Source organism: Manihot esculenta, chromosome 3 (genome assembly GCF_001659605.2).
Source record: "Manihot esculenta cultivar AM560-2 chromosome 3, M.esculenta_v8, whole genome shotgun sequence".
NCBI lineage: Eukaryota > Viridiplantae > Streptophyta > Magnoliopsida > Malpighiales > Euphorbiaceae > Manihot > Manihot esculenta.
Window position 1 is genome coordinate 2,544,619 of NC_035163.2, and position 21,790 is coordinate 2,566,408.

At 34.4% G+C, this 21,790-nt stretch overlaps 2 protein-coding genes and 1 pseudogene across 5 annotated transcripts; all 3 read left to right on the forward strand.

Moving 5' to 3' along the window:
* The first annotated feature begins 1,799 nt into the window (after positions 1-1,799).
* On the forward strand, positions 1,800-7,886 carry LOC122723249. Of its 4 annotated transcripts, none has more exons than XM_043955001.1 (3): positions 1,800-2,641; positions 2,946-2,998; positions 7,848-7,886. In XM_043955001.1, exons 1-3 carry the CDS (start codon positions 1,876-1,878, stop codon positions 7,869-7,871), a joined length of 843 nt encoding a protein of 280 aa, XP_043810936.1. In that variant the 5' UTR covers positions 1,800-1,875; the 3' UTR covers positions 7,872-7,886. The 4 variants fall into 4 exon arrangements, with proteins under 4 accessions (XP_043810936.1, XP_043810934.1, XP_043810937.1 ...); XM_043954999.1 differs by lacking the exon at positions 7,848-7,886 and adding an exon at positions 6,688-6,961; XM_043955002.1 differs by lacking the exon at positions 7,848-7,886 and adding an exon at positions 3,234-4,679.
* A 1,146-nt stretch (positions 7,887-9,032) lies between these two features.
* On the forward strand, positions 9,033-17,696 carry LOC122723248 (annotated as a pseudogene).
* LOC110611979 (DNA repair protein recA homolog 3, mitochondrial) lies at positions 17,486-21,474 on the forward strand. The gene is made up of 6 exons (XM_043954751.1): positions 17,486-17,530; positions 17,795-17,906; positions 18,281-18,453; positions 18,723-18,869; positions 19,830-19,964; positions 20,758-21,474. The coding sequence occupies exons 1-6, from the start codon at positions 17,486-17,488 to the stop codon at positions 21,136-21,138; spliced, it is 993 nt and encodes a 330-aa protein (XP_043810686.1). The 3' UTR covers positions 21,139-21,474.
* The last annotated feature ends 316 nt before the right edge of the window (positions 21,475-21,790 follow it).

A 21,790-nucleotide genomic window follows, 5' to 3' on the forward strand; every position in this document is an offset into this window, starting at 1 on the left:
CAAAACATCAGCATCATATGGTTCATGCGTCAACACATGAACCCTTATCACATACATAGCATACATAACATATCATTTATGCACATGTATATAATCATGACATTTCACATCATCATTCAAGACAGGACTCTACATCCTATCCTAGTGGACATGATATTAGAATAGAAATTCGAGTGATTTCGTAATATCCATTGATAATCTTTATATTTTTTAATTTTTATTGAAATTTAATTTTGAATTTTAAATTTTGGATATATTTTATATTTATTTAATATTAAGTAGTTAGTTTGATTTGAGATTGTTATTATCGATATTATTGATTTGTGCATTAATTAAAGTTTCAATTTAAGAGTTCTTATTTTCTTGCACCAAAAACAGGTCTCTTGGCTGAAAGAGAGATTGGCACCCACGTTGATACTACCAATAGAGTCACTAAATCTGCGAGAACTATTGGAAATAATAATATCTCTTTGAAAATTAAATTTAAATATTTTTAAAATTTTATAGATTGTTTAAATTTTATAATTGTAACTAATAAAAATGTAATTAATTTATTATTTTTTTATTATAAATAGACTTATTAAATTTAATAATGTATACAATAAAAGTAAAAATATAGCTAATGCAATCAAAGCACAGCCATTATGTTTTTTTCTTCTTTATTTTTTATTTTTTTATTTTTTAAAAAAAAAAAATTTAACTAAAGAACATGCCATATTTTAATCAATCTTTTAAACTAAATCTTTTTTAAACCCAACAAAACTTGCTTTTATGTTTAGCCATGACTCTCTTAGCTGACAATCACACAGGAGTTTTTGTAACTCGGAATTGCAAATACGAACTCGGTGTCTCTTCTGCATAAGCTGTATATCTATATATATGGTATGGAAGGTGGCAGAATCGGTGTTGGTTCAGACTTCAGAATACAGGCAGGCTATACAAATTTCCTGAAGGTTTTGCTCGTAAATATTTCGACTCATAGGATCCAAGATATGCATTAGGAATCACAATCACAATTGGTTTTAACCTATTTATCACAGTTTTTTATGTATAAAAATTATGAATATATTTAATATTTTGTTTAATATGTATTTTCTATAATGATATTTTCAACTTTTAACTTAACTAATATTTATTATATTAAAATTTTTAAATAATTATTTAAATAATAAATATAATAATAATTAATATTTATTTCATCTCATAATTTTTATTCACTTTATTTCTTCACACATATTTTAAAAAATAATTTTTTATTAACTTTTTAATTATATTTAATTTAAAAATATTAAATTTTATTAAATAATAAAAGAGATTTTTTTAAAAATAAAATAAAATTAAATAGAATTATAATAATTAATTTATATGTTATTATCTTATTAATAGTTATTTTAACTTGTAGAAAAAATTTCATATGGTAAATACGAAAATAAAGTGTTAAAAAAATAGAGTAATTTACAATTAAATAACTGAAATTTAAGATAATTTTTAAAAGTAAATAATTTAATTTTTAATTTTTAATTTTGTTAATAAAAATTCTTTCCCTTAAATTTATTATTAATTAATTATAAATTGAAAAATTATACCTAATTAAAAGATTAAATTATTATAAATATTTAAAATATAAAAATTAAATTATTATAAAAATTAAAACTATAGAGATGAAATTATCACAAAATTTTTGAATTTATTTTTTCTCATTAAACAGGTAATGCTTAAGTCATAAGTTTCATCAAATAGATATATAAAAGTAAAATCATTGTAATTCCATGCAAAACGCCATCGTTTCTGTTGTGCTAAAACCCTACGAGGCCATTACTTAGGGTTTTGACTGGGCAGAGTTGCTCTTCGAATTCCTAATTTTCAAGAATCAGCATGGCCTCGTCTTCGAAACCCATTCCTTTTATCGAGAAAAATTATGGGCTCGCATTCCACCAATCAATGCAACAACTCGTAGATGAAATACACAAAGAAACATTAAATTTGTCTCATTTCATCAATGTATTCTACCGATTAATGCAATCGAAAGTTGATCCTCCTATAGAAACGATCTGGATCTACTCTGCTTTGTCCTTCAGGAGCCGAAAAAAAGCAAACCAGGATCTTTCAGATCATATTCTGATTGTAAAGGAACTGTTTCAACTTATTTCGAGATGCTCAGGTCCGTGTGGTGCTTCGAAAAGCATAGCATTGCTAGCTCCTGTTGTTTTCCAAGTTTATAATTTGGTTGTTGAGTTATTGGGCAAAGATTTGGGAGCTAGGAGAGTGAAGAAAGCTGCTAAGGAGGCCAAGTCTTTGATTGGGGAGATTATTGGATATGTAAGTGTGTGTTGTGGTAAGGATGTCAGTAAGGAAAGTGATTCAAATTTGAGTGTATCGTTTTTAGATTTGGCTAGTCTCTGGATTGATGGGAACGACGGCTTGAAGGGTTTTTTACCTCTCACGAGTGATGAGATATATAAAGAGATTAGTGTTGGAGGGTCAACAGTTGCAAACTTGGCTGGAGTTGTTATTTCTGAGGTTTTCTTGTTGAAGCTATGCTTGGATTTACGAATAGGGAATCGAGGGGAAGCGCTGGAGAAGGAACTGAGAAGTTGGATTGTTGGCTCAATAACTGGGTTACAGAGCTTCTACTTCTTCGGTTAGTGTAGTTTAATCTTTAGTTTGAATTTTGAGTTATTTTTTACAAACTGGTAAAGGATAATTTTGCCTCTTATTATATTTTGGTTTTTGGCATAGGTGAATGGTATAGAATTTAAATCAAACTGAAAATGTCGATTGAGTACATTTGAATGTCTTGAGGAATTCTGCTGCTTAGTTGGCTTTAGGCCTATTTAGTTTGTTCAAAACAATGTAATTGTTGATTGCAGAAACGTCTATTTTTGGTGTACTTTCATTGGTTTTGCTTTTTATGTGCTTACATCCTGATAAACAATGCCATTCAGAGACTCTTGTGAGGATGCTGTTGGAGCCAGCCTTGCCTGTGACTTCACTATTGGTTAGTTTCTTTTTTTCTCCACTGTTTAATTCCTTAGACTTTCTATACTGCTTGATTTGTTACTTCTCACAATCATAGTGTGTGCATTGTTCTTCATCTTGTTCTTCCTTATCCCTTTGGAGCCCTCCTTTCTATCTGTCTTCTGTACCATATGTGGTCACCATTTATTTGAACTCCATTTTGTTTACCCAAGAGGCAGAAATTTAAACATGTATTGTTTGTTTTAAATATGTAGACTCTACGATGACACAGTGGCTAAAGTTCTTTACGCATGGTGCCACACTTTCTGATTTAAAACTAGCCTTCAAACCGAACACCTTCACCCACATGTACATATGATTAAGAGGAACATCACAGGAGTTCTCAAAATCCCCCATTTTCTCCATTAGAAGTGTCTGGTTATTAAAGGACCATGGACTCATGTCTAAAATTCTGTTCATATCCACAGCATGATAAAACTGAAAAACATACAACCCTCCATTGACCTCCCTAACCGAAATCCCATAACAAGTTTCATGAGAGCTGCCAATGTATGTTTCATAGCCGTGAAGTTGACTAGCCTCTCTGTCAAGAAATGTCCGATCAAGCACAACGAAGAAATATCAAAATCCTCTCCAGTATTCTCACTGATCACGACAACCTCTTCACCATCATCCTCCACAGATAACCTAGCCATGTCTTTCGCCATACGTTTAGTATCATCAGCCGCCAATTGATTCGCAGCCATAATTTAAGTCAATAAGTACGATCAATAATCATTAAGAAACGAAAATATTGACGAAACTTGTCAGAGGGACAAGACGAGAGAACACCCTAGATAAATCGACAGGAAGAAATAAGTTATTGTGTTAGTATTTATTATAATTAAAATTAATAATATAATACTGAAATCTAAAAATAATTTACATATTTATTAATTTTTAATAAGAAAATTGAGAGAGTAAGGATTCACTTTTGAATTTATCAAACACAAAGTGATATATAGATAAACTAAGTAATTTCAAGTCAAAGAGATTTACTAGAGTGATTGCAAAGTTGTGTTTTGAGTGCATGAAGGTGGATAGGGTTTGATTAAGCTATTGTCGTTTATTGTTTCATTTGCTCTCTCTTATATTTTTTACTGTCTTTCAATAGGGAATAGTATCATCCTCCATGGTTGTCCCTCATTGTGAGAGTGTGGCAGTGGCTTTTTTTTTTAATGTTTTTTTTGTCATTTATTTTACAAGTCCTTTTTGTTTATGTGAGAGGGATGAATGCTCTTTAGACCTAAGTGAGAGTTGGTATCTCTACTTTGGAGAGGATTTTTATCAGTGTTAATGCTGGCATTTTTAAAATTAAACTAATATGTCCAATGGTTCACGCGCCCTCTGACCGATAACCAACTAAAAACTCATGTCTCCTTTCTCGTATTTTGATTTTCCCTCCAGTTGCCTCTATTATTTTGCTTTTGAGAATTTTTTTTCTTTAATTTTAATATATGCATGTTTAATATTGTGCTTTTTAATGTCCATTAGTTATAGTTGTTGTAATGAGTCAATTATTATAGTGGTGATTGGTCTGGTTTTATTTCTTTATTGATCGGTGTTAATGACGATGGATGATATAACTGAATATGCATTGCATTAAATTTTTATGTAACATTTTTGAGATTTAATTTTGATTTAGTTGGGGTTTTGAGTTATGGATTGGATTGTTCTTGTAAATTTAAATTGAGTTGGATTGGTTGTTTTTTGAATCAACAACCGATTTAAACCCTCTTTCAATTATAAATTGCCTGAAATACATTAAAAAGAAAGGCAAACTAAGTTTTAATAATTTTTAAAAATTTTACTTATATGATTTATATTAGTTTCATTTCCTTTTACTGGTTCTAGAAAAAATTTTCTTAGTTAAAAATAAGCATAATACCAGCTGTTCTATTTTGGAAATTTCGTGAAGATTGAGAAATACTCTATTTATTTATTATTAATGATGGTGCTTTAGTTGTTAAAGCATCTAACATCCCAATTGTTATTTTGACTTTTGACCTTAATACCATATTAATAATTCCACGCCATTAATGAATTATCCTTTTATACATGAATTTTTGTTTCTTCCACCGCCACTTTTTTTTTTTCTTCTCATTTATTTTCCTTTTAAATCGAATAATATTTCAGATGTTGGTTTAAATTCTTATTAAATATATAAAATTTCATATAAATTTTATTATTATTTTTTATTATTAATTTATATAAATCTGATTTATATAAAATTTTTTTATTCAAAATCTAAAATATATTAAAACAGTGAGTGTATAAACTGAGTTTAGAATATGAAAAATAATATTTTCTTTTAGGAGCATTGTCATGTAAAATTGTGATAATAGACATTCAAAATATAATAAAATTAAAAAAATTACATATAATAATTCTGTTATTTTTTTAAAAAAATTAAAATTAAAGATGTAAGAGAGAAAAGAAGAAATATATAGACCTCAGATTAATTATTTATAATTGTTGGAGTTATTTTCTCAAACAGATATATATCTTACCATCTATTTATAATAATTGAAAATACTTTTTTAAATAAATATATTTTCTTAATATTTAAAAAATAATAATTTTTATCAGAGGTAATTTCTGTACCTGAATCAATACTCGTGCTGCAGGATTCATTTTTTTATAATATAATTCTATCAATTTTAATTTTGTTTTTAAAAATATTTCTTTAAAATACTTCACATTTAAAGTAAAATTTTCTATATACATAAATATTTTAAAAAAACTTATAATCTTTATATGAAATTTTTTCTCTTTTGTTTCTCATAATTTATTTAAACAAATTATTTTTATAAATATTCACATTAAATCACCCTTCTATACATTAAAAAATATATAAGAAAAAAAATAATTTTAATCATGAATGATATATTTAATTGTTATTTTTTAATTATTCACCCATGACATTTTATTAACGCAATAAATTTTAATAAAAAATTATCAATTAATCTTTATAATATAAAGCACTCACATATTTAGTTTAATGGTAAGAGCATATGAGTAAATTTGAGAGATTTGAAATTTTACTCTTCCAATTTCTAATCTCATGGTAAGGGCATATGAATAAATTTGAGAGATTTGATATTTTACTCTTCTAATTTTTAATTTTATTTAAAAAAAATTATAATATGAAAAATTTATTAATTACTTTAATTTTATAAAAATATATTAAAAATATCTTAAAATTTTAAAAATTTTATTAATTAATTTTTCATAAATTTAACTATTAAAAAGTTAAAAAAAATAAATTTCAATGTCAAAATCTAATTACTAAAATTTTTAAAAATTATCTACATTTTACTGTGTTTTTTTAAAATTAATATTCAATTATTAATATTTTTTATATTATATAAATTTATCTATATAATATATTTAATAATTAAAATTAATAGATAAATTTTTTCATATATATTATAAAATTTAAATAATAATATTCTATTACAAATAATCAACTAAACAGTATAATGTGTCACAACATGTGTCAATGAACAAAACAATTAAAGTTAAAAATTAAAAATTAAAATTAAAAATTAAAAATTAAAATTATAACAAAGCGACGTTTTGTTTTATTTTATTTTTTAAAAATAAGCCATACGTCCATGCCAGCTGCTTGCGACCAGTCTAATTAAGCATACGTATGCGTGGCAGAAGATCGTCCACGTGTCGACGGCGTAGTTTAAAATTTTAGTAAGACTATGACACAATAGACACCACCTCGTAAATTGATCAAACACATGCCCGGAAACTCTGGAACCTGCCTCCGCAAGGTCTCATATTACATGCAGCTGCTCAGCTGCTCAGCAACTTCATCGGAGAAGGAGGACAGAGACAATTGGAGAAGGAGGACAGAGACACTCGTAGAATAAAATATTCATTGCTCTGTGTATTCATAAATCAGAAATGTAATTGCAGCACTTAATTTAATGGTATTTTTTAAAATTAAATTTTTATTGTAATTTTATTAATTTGTTCAACAATTATTCATATTTTCACTAATTTTAGCAAACTTTTTATCATAGATATTTAATAATTTAATAATATTAGTCTATTTATCTCATAATTTTAAATTTATTTTATTTTTTAATAAATTAAAAAATAATTATTATTTTAATTAAATGACAATTTTTTTATCAACCATTCAATTATACCATTTTTAATGTACAATGATAATATTAAAATTTATTAAAATAATAAAATCATTATTAGGACCAAAAGATAAAGTCTAATCTAATCCAAATTGACTTATTCTATTCACACTAAAAGCTTTTTAACTATCTTAGGCTGCAAAATCATCCAAATACTAATATTAAGAAACTGATTACATGCACAATCATTGAGAAGAGGGAGACATGGAGTGGCTACCATGGAGAAGAGAGCGAAACCATGAAGGAAAGAGCTAATTGAGTCATTGAGAAGGGGAGACTAACACATTTTCTAGTGTTCCACATCATCCATGTCTATCGCCACCGTTAACCTCTACTCTTTCGAGTCGACAAAAAAATTCCATTTGCATCGATTTCATTTCTCTTATTAGCTTTTCACATTACATTAGTGTCATCTCCTCATAGGTCTATTGGGTTGGTTTGAGAGAGAGGCTCAAATTTATTTTACCAGCCATGGATTTTAGAAAGGAGGAAGGAGAAAAAGTGAGTTATTACTTAATTATACATACAAAAATTAAATAATAGATAAAGTACTCAAGAACATGAAACACCGAAAAAAATACAAGTGTGTCAATGTCCATTTTGCTAGAAGCGTGTGGATATTATCTTATATGGGTTGGCAAAGTACGGGGCTGCAATGTTTTTCAGATTGGTTTCGGGTTGTGTTTGTGAGTGTTGGCGTGGAAAATGCAACAAAGATGATAATGATATGCTGGAGCTTATGGTATAATCGAAACTTGATTGTGTGGGAGCATAAATTCAAGTCCCCACAGCAAGTTTATTCTTTGTCTATGAGATATCTTCAAGAATGGCGAGCAGCAGCAACGCCTTTAGTTCAACAGAATGGCAGCAATGTTTCTAGTAGGTCCTGGCAACGTCCTGACTCAAGGTTGCATTAAATTGAATGTGAATGCTTCTGTTGGGTCTAGCTTGGGGTTTATTGGCATTGGTGTAGTGGTTAGAGATGAAAATGGTGTTTTTGTAGCAGCCCAACCTTGACGGTTTTCAGGATTTTTCACAGGGAAAATTGTGAAAGCTTTGGCAATTTGAGAAAGTCTTAAGTTATATTCGAGATATTTAAATTTAGTAATAGATGATTGTAAATCTATAATTTTTAATATTGATTCAATTATTTATTATAATATTTACCGATTTATAGATATTATGTCTGGCTGGCATTGGAATATGATTTAACCACTAAATTTTTTTGTTTTGATATTTAACATAAGACTAATTAAATTTCACTAAAAATTTTAACTAATAATATTTGGTTAAGATAAAATTGGTTAAGATAAAATAATGGAATGAAACGTTAGAAATTTATTAAAATTTTTGAAAAATAATAAAGTGTGTTAAATAATAAAAAAAATTATTTAAAAATAATTTATAATATATAAAATTATTAAAATATATAAAAAAATAATTAAAATATAAAATTAATCTCAGTGAAATTTTTACTTTGAATTTTATAACATACTTTTAATTTTTATCATATTTTTGAAAATCATATATTTATAAATCTTTTTTTTAAATTATCATAAATTTTCATTTAGACATCAAAATAAAAATTAAATTCGATTTAAATTTTTCATCAAATTCAAGACTACTCAATATTCTTAGAAAATAAATATAAACTCTACTTTACACTAAAAAAATAATAATAATTTAAATATAAATTTAATTGGAAAGTAAAATTTCACATTTTAAAATTAAATATTATTTTACTCATCCTCCTCAATTTCCCTTAAAAAGAAATAAAGTCAAATATTATCTTTTTGTTTAAAAAAGAAAATTCCCATGACAACTTACCTTCTAACTTTCCGCATTAAAATTCCATAACCCATACGTTAATACATAAACCCTAATTTCCCGCTCCCGCCTCCAGAGCGAAAACCCTAATCTACAGAATGGGCCATCGAAAGAACAGCACTAGTAACAATCAGGGCTCAATGGGCTTCCCTAATGCGCAATACCAGGGCACCAAGATTCGATTCCAAGATGAAGACGAAGAGCTGACAACCGATAGCTCAAAACTTGACGAGTCAACTGTAGCCGGCGACAAAGTTATGGCTATGGAGGACGACTCCATGTGCGAGCCCGATGTCTCCTTTGTCGATGTTGATGGTGATAAGACTAGTGCCGATTATTACTTCGATTCCTATTCTCACTTTGGTAACTATATCATCCTCTGTTCCTTATTTAATTTGTTTTTTTTTTCTATTTTTTCTTGCTGAGATGAAATTTTAGGAAAGCAAGGCCCTGATTAGATGCTATTTATTCATTACTGAAACGCGAACTGCATTTCGTTTTGCTTTAAGTTTATAGCTCGGCTCGAAATAGATATTTATACGATGTTCCAATTGAGTGAAAGTTTCAAGCTTTACACCTGTTAGTTAATGAAATATTTATATTATAACTCATCTTGATTCTGAAGGAAATAAGCTTGTTTTGCCAGCTGTAGTGTCCACGGTTGCACGTACCCACTTTGCATCCACTTTGCACCCACTTTGCACGTTGTTCTGTTTCTACCCACTTTGCACGTTCTGTTTCTGCATGTTTTGTTTAATTGTTCAGCAACCGTTTTTCCCTCAATCCATGATTTATGCAATATGGCATGATGCTCGGATTGAAACTTGTTTTTCAGTTGTAATTCTAGTATAAATAAGGCAATATCTCAATGAAAGAAGATGTGTTGAGTTCTGAAGAAATTCTTCATTTCTCTGTCCTTAGCTACACTGCTCCTTTCTTAAAAATTCTGCAGAAACTTCAAATTTTGCAGAAATATCAACAATTGCAGCAACCTCATAAAGTTCAGGTCACTGCTTCGCTTCCATCTTTGGTGATCATATACATAGTTTACACTTGGTATCAGAGCCCGTGACCTAGTTTGTGCCCAAATACATGCCACGACACGAAGCTTCATCATCCAGTGCTGTCCGTAGTGGTAGCGGCGGCAATGGTGGTCAGACGGCAGAAACAGTAGTGAGAGCACCCGTAAGAGAAGGGGGTGTTTCTCTGCAGTATCCGCTCCTAACAAAGACAAATTATGCGGCTTGGGCAATCAAGATGCAAGTATATATGCAAGCTCAAGGCGTTTGGGATGTGGTTGAGTCAGAAGATCCAGTTGATCCTCGTTCAGACCGGATTGCATTGGCGGCAATCTTTCAAGGGATCACCGAAGATACCTTGTTACAGTTGGGGGTAAAGAAATCAGCTAAAGAGGCATGGGACGCTCTCAAGGTTATGAACCTCGGTGCAGAGAGGGTCAAAGAAGTACGGGCACAAGCTCTCAGATGGGAGCTCGAAAGCATGAAGATGGAGGATGGTGAATCCGTCGATGAATTCACCGGAAAGATTGCGACAGTTGTCAACAAGCTCCGAGCTCTTGGTGAAAAGGTTGATGAAACGTATGTAGTGAAGAAAATGCTACGTTCAGTGTCTCCTAAGTACCTTCAGATTGCCTCAACCATAGAGGAATTCGGAAACTTGTATGTTAAGACAATTGAAGATGTAACTGGTTCTCTCAAAGCTCACGAGGAGAGGTTGCGGAGTTACGACTCCAGAGGAGACGAATATGTGCTACTCACTAAAGGAGAGTGGAAAGCACGAGCTGAGTCCTCAAGATCCAACGAGAAGCGCCCACAGGACGTGAGCAGAGGCCGGGGACGCGGACGTGGACGTGGTAGAGGACGTGGCAGAGGTAGAGAAGGAGGTCGCGGCAGGAGTCGTGGCCTTCCTGGAATAGGCCGAGGTCAGGATGATGAAGGACAACACCGTCAGAAGTTCGACATTAAAAAGGTCAGGTGTTACAATTGCAATGAATATGGCCATTTTCAATCTGATTGCAAAGCTGAAAGGAAGCAAAAAAATGAGGCACATTTAGTGGAGCAATTCGAAGAGGAATCGACATTGTTGATGCTAGAGACCAGTGAGCTGATTCACATTGGTGAAGAGAAAGGAAAAGAGCTAATGCTGAATGAAGAACAGATGCATGATTTTGAAGGTGTAGAAACAAAAGGAACCATGTGGCACTATGATACGGGGGCAAGCAACCATATGATCGGCAACAAGATCTCGATGAAACAATCAAAGGGAATGTCAAGTTTGGTGATGGTTCCGTCGTCAAGGTAGAAGGCCGAGGCACTTTAGTGTTTCAGTGCAAGAATGGAGATCATTTTAAACTAACAAATGTGTACTACATTCCTCGTTTAAGATCCAATATTATAAGTCTTGGTCAACTCGACGAATCAGGAGCAAAAGTGGTGGTGAATGGAGGAATTCTCAGAGTATATGACGCAAAAGATAGGTTGATAGCCAAGGTACACAGAGCTGAAAATCGTTTGTATACGATGAGGATGATACAAGCTAAACCGGAGTGCCACTTGACAAAGTCGTCAGAAAAATCGTGCCTATGGCATGCACGCTATGGGCACCTGAACTTTCAAGCTTTACGCAAGCTTGCACAAGAAAGCATGGTGAAAGGTTTACCGGAGATAGAAACAGTGAAGGACATTTGTGAACCTTGTGTGATCAGCAAGCAACATCGCACAAGTTTCCCGAAAGCAGGTGAGTATCAAGCAACTAAACCTCTGGAACTCATGCATGGTGATCTGTGTGGGCCGATATCACCTACCACATGCGGCGGAAACAGGTATTTTCTTTTGCTTGTGGATGACTACAATCGTTATATGTGGATTGAAATGCTTAGAAGTAAAGATGAAGCTTTTAATGCTTTCGAGAAAGTGAAAGCTCAGATCGAAGTCCAGTCCGAATGTAAGCTCAAAATGTTTAGAATAGACAGAGGAGGTGAGTTTGCATCGAATGAGTTCGAAGAGTACTGCAAGTTACATGGCATCAAACGCCAGCTCACTGCACCTTACTCCCCACAACAAAACGGTGTAGTAGAACGGAGAAACCAAACCGTAGTGGAGATGATGAGGTGTCTATTAAACAGCTCCGGGGTGCCAGCTACATACTGGGGAGAAGCTGCACGTACTGCAGTATACATATTGAACAGATCACCCACAAAAAGTGTCCAAGGTATGACTCCGTTTCAAGCGTGGCATGGAAGACTCCCAAGTGTTCATCATATGCGTGTTTTTGGTTGCATTGCATATGCCAAGAACACAACTCACTTGAGAAAATTAGATGACATGAGTATGAAGCTGGTTTTATTGGGATATGAACCAGGGTCCAAAGCATATCGATTATTGAATCCAAATTCTAACCGAATTGTGGTAAGTCGGGATGTTGTGTTTCAGGAAGAAGAGAAGTGGAAATGGCAAGGCCAGATGACATCAAACTCCACAACAGAAGGACCACTTATCATCACATACAAGGAAGCACAAATGGAAGATGACAAAAACCTCCGAAGTCAGGAACTGACGCCGGCTTCCTTATCACCTATAGCCGGGTCAGGTCCAGAACATTTAGAGACAGGAGAAAGCAGCTCGGAGGGACCAAGGAGGTTCAGGACTCTTCAAGAAATTTATGACAACACAATGGAGGTTGACCAAGACTACGGTCTTTACCTGATGTCAATTGAAGAACCAGCATCTTACCATGAAGCTGCCTGCAGTGAACATTGGCGACAAGCAATGATAGAAAAAATGGAGGCTATCCGGAGAAACGGAACATGGGAACTAGCAGAACTCCCAAAGGACCAGAGAGCTATTGGTCTGAAATGGATCTTTAAAGTAAAGAAGAATCCGGAAGGGGAGATCATTAAATATAAAGCAAGACTTGTTGCAAAAGGGTATGTGCAGAAACAAGGCATAGACTTTGAAGAAGTCTTTGCTCCCGTAGCCAGGCTGGAGACTGTGAGAGTATTACTTGCTGTAGCCGCTCAAGAAGGCTGGATAGTGCATCATATGGATGTCAAATCCGCATTCTTGAATGGTGAGATAGAAGAAGAGGTTTATGTGACACAACCAGACGGATTCATTGAACAAGGAGAGGAAGGAAAGGTTCTGAAACTACGAAAGGCCCTGTATGGTCTTAAACAGGCGCCTCGGGCATGGAATATAAAGCTAGACAAATGTTTCCGAGAGCTGGGGTTTCAAAGATGTATGATCGAACATGCAGCCTACAAGAAACACATTGGAGATGAAGTGCAGATTGTGGGAGTGTACGTAGATGATCTGATAATCAAGGGCTCAAAGCCGAGAGGTGTGGAGAATTTCAAAGCCAAGATGAGAAAGATCTTCGAGATGAGTGATCTTGGGATGCTAAGCTACTACCTGGGTATAAAAGTCAAGCAAAAGCCGTATAGCATCACCCTTAACCAGTCAGGGTATGCTGAGAAGATGCTCGAGAAGCTCGGCCTGGCTGAGTGCAAGCCATGTCGGGTTCCAATGGATACACGGATGAAGCTGAGCAAGTCAGATGGAAGTCCTCCGGTAGATGCAACACTATACAGGAGTGCAATCGGAAGTTTGAGGTATTTGGTGAACACTCGACCCGATCTTGCATATTCAGTTGGAATTGTAAGTCGTTTCATGGAAGCCCCAACAACGAAACATCTAGCAGCCGTAAAACAGATATTGCGTTATGTGAAAGGCACCTTACATCATGGGTGCATATACAACAAGGTGGAAGAGGAGGAGTTCAAGCTAGTAGGCTATAGCGAGAGTGACACGGAGACGTAGATGATCGAAAAAGCACGACAGGAGTAATCTACTTCCTCGGCCAAAGCCCTGTCACTTGGATTTCTCAAAAGCAGAAAGTTGTAGCCTTATCCTCTTGTGAAGCCGAGTATATTGCTGCAACAGCAGGAGCTTGTCAAGGCATATGGATTAGTAGGCTGTTACATGAATTGGTCGGTTGGAAGACAAACAAGTTTGTGTTAAGAGTTGACAACAAGTCTGCAATAGCTCTCTCAAAGAATCCCGTCCATCATAACAAAAGCAAGCATATAGATATTAAGTTTCATTTCATTCGGGAATGTGTCCAAAGAGGAGAAGTCGAAATTGAGTATGTCAAGACTGAATCACAACTGGCTGATATTCTGACAAAGCCACTGTCTCGGGACAAGATCGACGAGTTGAGCATGATGATTGGGATCATAGATGTGAAGAACAAGCTTACGGGGGAGAAATGAAGGAAATAAGCTTGTTTTGCCAGCTGTAGTGTCCACAGTTGCACGTACCCACTTTGCATCCACTTTGCACCCACTTTGCACGTTGTTCTGTTTCTGCCCACTTTGCACATTCTGTTTCTGCATGTTTTGTTTAATTGTTCAGCATCCGTTTTTCCCTCAATCCATGATTTATGCAATATGGCATGATGCTCGGATTGAAACTTGTTTTTCAGTTGTAATTCTAGTATAAATAAGGCAATATCTCAATGAAAGAAGATGTGTTGAGTTCTGAAGAAATTCTTCATTTCTCTGTCCTTAGCTACACTGCTCCTTTCTTAAAAATTCTGCAGAAACTTCAAATTTTGCAGAAATATCAACAATTGCAGCAACCTCATAAAGTTCAGGTCACTGCTTCGCTTCCATCTTTGGGTGATCATATACATAGTTTACAGATTCATAAAGTTTTAAATGTAATGTCAAGTTGTACTCAGTGAAACTCTGGATGTTCTTCAAACGGGTCTATTTTGGCTTTTGGAATGCATGGTATACTGGGTATAGAAATGTATTTTGGCCTTACGGTTTTTGAGAAAAAGGTAGATGAGCATAACTTCGCAAAAAACTAAAATTTGTTTATTCTGTTTTTGTGTTCACAGGTATTCACGAAGTAAGTGGGTTGCCCCTGCGCTCAAAATATCATCTCTTGCTACTTCAAATGGATGATTTCTTGAACTCCTTATTTATGTGTTTTCTTTTTATTTTAGTTTGAATTGGGAGTAGCTTTTATGGGAGCATGTGTTTACAAAATGGTCATGCACTCGTAACGCCTAAGGATTTGTAGGTTTATGCTAGCAAGAGTAGCATCCATTTGACCTCACAGAAACCACTCCAAAATCAATGATTCTCCCGCGCACAGGATGAAAACCACGTTTTAAATTATTATTGAGTTTAAAGATGAATATCTTGTCCTTGCAAATCTGTTGTTTGAGTTGTTTCAAATTCATGCATCTGTATTATTTCAATATTTTCTACCGTGCTGCATCTAGATGCCTTTTTAAATTGTGAAATCTGGAATTCTTGAGTAATTATGGAATTGATTTATTTTATGCGATGCATTTCCCCCTTGTTACATAAAATTAGTTACCAACTGATATTCCCTTGACCACATTTACATTGCAGGAAATGCTGAAGGATGTAGTGAGAACTAAAACTTATCAAAATGTTATTTATCAGAATAAGTTTCTATTTAAGAATAAAATAGTACTTGATGTTGGCGCTGGAACTGGAATTCTGTCCCTATTTTGTGCAAAAGCTGGGGCTGCACATGTTTATGCGGTATGTGTTCACTTCTTTCCTTTCTTCTATTCAGCAAGGAATTGTTTCAATCAAGATGCTACGATTAGGCATGTCATATTTTGTGTTTTTGTCATGTGTTTTTTTATATTAAATGTGGTTGCCTGCTTTTCCATTTTCAGGTTGAGTGCTCAGACATGGCTGACATGGCAAAAGAAATAGTTGAATCAAATGGTTTTTCAGAAGGTAATATGTTTGTGTTATGATGTTTTGCTAATTCTACTGTCTTTCTATATTCCTTCAAAGTAGTCAGTGACTCTGCCCTTTTTTTCTTAAATAAAATATTGTTACAGTTGTAACGGTTTTGAAGGGAGAGATTGAAGAAATTGAGCTACCAGTTGCTAAAGTAGATATTATAATTTCAGAGTGGATGGGATATTTTCTATTGTATGAAAATATGTTAAACACGGTCCTCTATGCACGAGATAAATGGCTTGTAAGTTGTATTTCATTTTTCACTTTATTCTCTGACTGTGCAGAACATTGTTATATCAATTGTAGTTCTTTGATATAAGAAATCAATGGTGTCAACTTTTCTTGTGCTTTGCCGGTTTTCAGGTCAGTGATGGAATTCTTCTACCAGACAAAGCTTCCCTTTATTTGACAGCCATTGAGGATGCAGACTACAAAGAAGATAAGATTGAATGTGAGTCTCTTGAATTTCTAATGCATACAAGTATATTTTTTAGTCGTTTTCTTTAGGCTCCAAAATTTGGATAGTTTTGGGGACTCTTCTCTCATATCAATTCCATGAATGGGGCTTTTAGTTTTTCTTAGACTTTCTCTTCTATGCATGTGTTTCTGTAAGCTGAAAAATTATTGGATCTTGTTTGTAATGGTTGTTTGGTCCCTTTTGCTCTCACACTACTCCAGTTTGGAATAATGTGTATGGCTTTAACATGAGTTGCATCAAGAAGCAAGCCATCATGGAACCTCTTGTTGATACTGTTGATCAGAAACAAATTGTCACAGACTGCCAGCTCCTCAAGGTGGGATATGCATAAACTTGTGTGTGTGCCAAAAACACGTATGTGCATGTAGATAAGGATGTATGCTTGTTTAAAAATTTTTTGGTCTATACTTTTGTTGGGTGTTCTTCCCTGTTTTGGTGATCGTTTGGTTTACTTCGCCTCATTTCAGATTATGGATATCTCTCAAATGGTTTCTGGGGACGCTTCCTTCACAGTTCCTTTTAAGCTTGTGGCTGAGCGGGATGATTACATCCATGCCTTGGTGGTCTACTTTGATGTGTCATTTACCAAATGTCGCAAGTTAATGGGCTTCTCTACAGGTTAATCTTTTTTTTATTTATGCTTTTATGTGCTGTTTGTCTAGTCATTTGGATTAGATGCTTGTCTTTGTAAAATTCAATGAGTTTGAAGGTCACCTCAAAAATACTACACATTTCATTACTTTGAGCATCGTCATCACGAGACTAATACAAGTCTAAAGTTAAAAGTTAGAATGACAACTTGACAGTACGTGGGGGATTGTACGCGGCCAGTTGGTTGTGTGTTGTGCCTGAACAATGCTCTGTCCATTGTCTACATTTCATTCTTAGAATAGCATATTGGGGAAGACTTTATGCTTCTCTGACGAACTCAAATCAATGCAGGGCCAAGATCACGGGCTACACACTGGAAGCAAACAATTCTGTACCTAGAATGTGTTAACTATATGTGAAGGGGAAGTCTTATCTGGGAACATGACTGTCGCACCGGACCAAAAAAATCCTCGCGACATTGATATAATTTCTGTCCTGCCCCTGCAATGAGATTTTCGTCCTTCGACAATATACTTTCCACGTGTTCTGACCCCTTCCTTGTGCAGATTGCATGTTTGGGTTTCTGCTGAGTGCATGCTTCTGCTCATCAGTTTAACTTCTATTCTCCATCATGAGGGAGTGTTGTAAAATATGAAGTTACTAAAAAATAGGAAGTGAACTAGTGGAGTAAACTATAGAAATAGAATTTGTATACTTCCATTTTAGTCCACTTAATTTAGGGGTTATTGACATGCATTTGTACCCAATTATTTGAGGAGTATATGTGATTTTAAATTCAGATTAACAATTATCTTTTACTTTGTTAAACTCATTGTTTGGCTTATGTTGGAATGAGAATTGAACTCTGCAGTGTATTGTTAGCAAGCTATTATCAGCTTATAGAATCCTGGACTGGATTTTTTGCAGGGGCGTGTTGTGGAGATTTATGGGCCTGAGGCTTCTGGGAAAACCACTCTTGCTCTACATGTAATTGCTGAAGCACAGAAGCAAGGAGGTTAAGTGATGGTGCTCATAAAATATTTATTCTTACCTTCATTAATAATAACAATCCAAACAATATGCTGGACATGGATTGCAACACATAAGTGTCCTACTGTTGAATCCTGACAGTGACAACACACCTTCATTTGGTGGTTGGGGCTTGTCTGGGGTTGAGGTTGTGAACCCAAATGTTTATATCTCCATTATCTGTTGTTGAGATGGTTTAATTGCATGTTCTTCTAGTTTGAGGAATTAATTTGGTTAATCTGTAGCATTAAACTGTAGGGTAATGTCAAGTGCTTCAGGGGATGTTAAATGGAAAATAATTTTTTTTATATCTAGACTTGACTGTCTTTGCAGAATCTTGATACGTCTGTTTCTTTGCAGGTTACTGTGTTTTTATTGACGCTGAGCACGCACTTGACTCATCACTAGCTCAGGCCATTGGAGTAAATACTGAAAACTTGCTTCTATCACAACCTGATTGTGGTGAACAAGCTCTCAGCCTGGTGGACATGCTTATAAGGAGTGGTTCTGTGGATGTTGTGGTTGTTGACAGTGTAAGTAAAAGTCTGCTGTTGGTACTTTGCATGGTGTAGAGTTCTCTTTCAGTTATAGTATCTTGTTTCTGCTAGAGCATTTTGCATGTTTCATGGAATTGGTCTTCTTCCCCATCCCTACTCTTGATATCTCTGTGTCTCAGGCAATGTTCTTATCACTGCAGGAGGTTTTAGAAAGGACATTGAATATGCTTGAGCTCATTGGATTGAAGTTGCTGAATTAAACTCAAGTCCTTTAATTATGGTTAACCTTTTTCATTTGGTTACAGGTAGCTGCCCTTGTGCCTAAAAGTGAGCTTGATGGTGAGATGGGCGACGCTCACATGGCAATGCAAGCTAGATTGATGAGCCAGGCGCTGCGCAAATTGAGCCATTCTTTATCGCTGTCACAGACAATATTGATCTTTATAAATCAAGTATGAATATTTAGGCCTTTTTTTGTGTAATTCGTAAGTTTTGGTTACAAATGGATCCTTGTTCCTTTGTGAAATCCATACTGCTAAGACTGAACTTTAAGGGGACTATCTACTTGTTATTCTGAGGTCTGAGTGTTGCAACAATGTTACCATTGCCCTTTCCGATTAAAAGCCATGGGTTTCCGGAAATAGGTTCCTTGCAGAAAAGCAGGGTGACCGCCGTGTACAATAGATGATCCTATGCTGAAATTTGCAAGTAGAGATCCATATGCACCGGGGAATGGGGATGCTCTACCTACTTATTATTTTATTTTGGGCTTAGACATTCCTGAACTTCTTGAAATTACTACCTTCATCAAATTTAGTTAGTTTGTTGTAATCAGTTTGCTGGGTTGTGAGTCTGCTGTGAATCACAATTGACCCAATTTGCATGCGGTCCTTCCCGTCCTTCTTTGACCCCCCTCCCCAGAACCCAAAAAAAGAAAGGTCTGAACTGAGCTTGATCCAAGAACCATGGTTGTGATTAGGTTCTATGCTAAGCTTGATTTGAGAGGTGTAGGTGTAACTAGGGCAGGAATGAACTTAGGCCAAGGTATCATCAGTCATGCTGTGCTATGACTATCCCCTTTCAGTAGCATGTAGTTGGTAATTTAATGCATTATTAGTGTCAGTCTTTGTATGTTCTTTCTAAAGAAACATGGTTATATTCTCTTTTTGATGTAATTTAACTTCTTAACTTCTATCATCTTGGTGGCAATGCCAATATTGCCTGAAGTGTAATGAAGTGAGTTGTTCATTGGAGACTCTTGCGGATATTGGTGTTATCTTCTCAATATGAAGTTCGTTTATATCTTGATCTAATGTGCACACAGAGGAAGTACATTATCGGTCTGCAATTTCTGTATTATGTGTACATTTACTTAATGATCATACTTCCTCACTGCTTACATCCATATACAGGTGAGGTCAAAGATTAGTACATTTGGAGGATTTGGTGGGCCAACTGAAGTAACTTGTGGTGGTAATGCTTTGAAGTTCTATGCTTCAGTGCGCTTGAACATAAGAAGGGTGGGGTTTATAAAGAAGGGGGAAGATGTACGACGTTTGTCTGTTCATCAATTTATTAACTAACTGTACCTAATCAAAGTATTTCTGATTTTACCTCATACTTGTTTGAACTCTAAAATTTGCATGACCATTTGTCTTCCTATGAGAACAGTCTAAAACACACTTGATTTGAAGTGCCTCTAGCTCTCTACCTTTCTTTCATTGAAACGCAAAAAACAATGTCATATCATGTGGCAAAATTGCCTAGAACCAGTACGTAGCATTTGGTCCCAGACATATCTTTGTGTTCCCAAACCAAGTACTGGATGTGCAAGGATGCTTCTTGGTGTAGGGAGTTGTCTGGAGAAAAGATCTAATCTAGATCCCCGAGGAGTGCAAAAGGCTAACGCTAACAGGGCTAAACGGATTGATTGAAAGTACGGATGGATTTTTTTGCATTGCAAATTGCTCCATCTACATTGGTGTCACCACCTTTTTACACTTTGACTTTATAAGAAAGAGAATGTGATGTAGAATATTGATAATGGCTATGATTCTTTTCCCATCCAAGTTGACTAGTAAAATCTCTTGTTGATCTACCATTATATGGACCATGTATTTAGCGTGGCACCAGTTCTCTTGTTGACCTTGATGTTTTCAGCATAAGCCATGTGCTTGAAATGAGGGGTTGGGTTTGGCTTTAGCACAAATGGTTAAAGGTGGGGAAGGAGTGGGCCTGCAGGGTTCAAATTAGCCAACATGTATACATTGATTGACTTCTCTGATTGTTCCTGTGCCTTCTCTCTCTGATTTTAATCTGTGATACTTTTTGTTTTTGCAGACTACTGGAAGTCAAGTTCAAGTGAAAATTGTAAAGAATAAACTTGCCCCCCCATTTAAAACAGTCCAATTTGAACTTGAATTTGGAAAGGGAATATGTCGAGAATCAGAGCTCATAGAATTGGGGGTAAAACACAAATACCTTGTCAGGGCTGGTTCGTTTTACAATTACAATGGTCAGAGTTTCCGCGGGAAGGAAGCCCTTAAACGCTTTCAAGCAGAAAATGATGTTGCTCGGGAAGAACTTATGATGCAACTCAGGCAGAAGCTACTTGATGTCGGCTCAAGTAAGGACGAGGGAGCAGAGGATGGAGAACCTGTAGAAGAAATTGTTTCACCTGATTCTACAGATGAAGAAGCTGTTACTGCAGTAGAAGCATAGTTTTCAAATGCATGAAATTGAAAATCATTGGAGTTATCCTGCTAGATTCCATGGTATCCTTCAGTTTTCCCAGGGATTCTGCAATTTCAGCCTGCACAAATTGATGGAAGGATATGAAAGGCTCTTGGTTTCTAATCACAAGCTACCATTGCTTATATACACACATGGCCTTGAATTGGTGGCTTTGTAAGTTAAATGTGTTAAGTTGATCATGTAAATTTTAGGCTTTTGTGGCTTTATGTACCAGCCGCAAAATTTTTCCTTAGCTTTCCATCTGCATTTTGTATGTGAACAGAGTAACCAAGTAATCAAAATCCACATTTTTTTTTTGTTTTAGTGCAATTTATCGTTTCTTCAGTCTTTTTATTTAAGGTGCATTAAGATATTTAAAAAAAAAAAAAGAACCCTACATTTAACATAAGCTCGATTATAACAAAAATATGTTTAATAATTATTAAAGTAAATGTTTATAAAAAAATTATGAAAAAATATAAATATTTAATATAATGGTTATGAAGTTGGCTTTTTTTTATGAATTTAAATCTCTGTAACATTATTTTTTATTAATTGAGAGAAAAGAAAGTAAATTTTACTTAACATATAACCATTAAATTTTTGTAAATATTTTTCAAATAATTGAAGGAAAAAAAAA

What these genes read in the sequence shown, in the direction of transcription:
- LOC122723249 (XM_043954998.1), top strand. Translation starts at nt 1,876, where the DNA reads ATGGCCTCGTCTTCGAAACCCATTCCTTTTATCGAGAAAAATTATGGG. An exon ending in ACAGAGCTTCTACTTCTTCG is followed by an intron (nt 2,642 to 2,945) that starts GTTAGTGTAGTT and finishes AATGCCATTCAG; the next exon opens with AGACTCTTGTGAGGATGCTG.
- LOC110611979 (XM_043954751.1), top strand. Translation starts at nt 17,486, where the DNA reads ATGCTTCTGCTCATCAGTTTAACTTCTATTCTCCATCATGAGGGA. An exon ending in TGAAGCACAGAAGCAAGGAG is followed by an intron (nt 17,907 to 18,280) that starts GTTAAGTGATGG and finishes GTTTCTTTGCAG; the next exon opens with GTTACTGTGTTTTTATTGAC. An exon ending in TATTGATCTTTATAAATCAA is followed by an intron (nt 18,870 to 19,829) that starts GTATGAATATTT and finishes ATCCATATACAG; the next exon opens with GTGAGGTCAAAGATTAGTAC.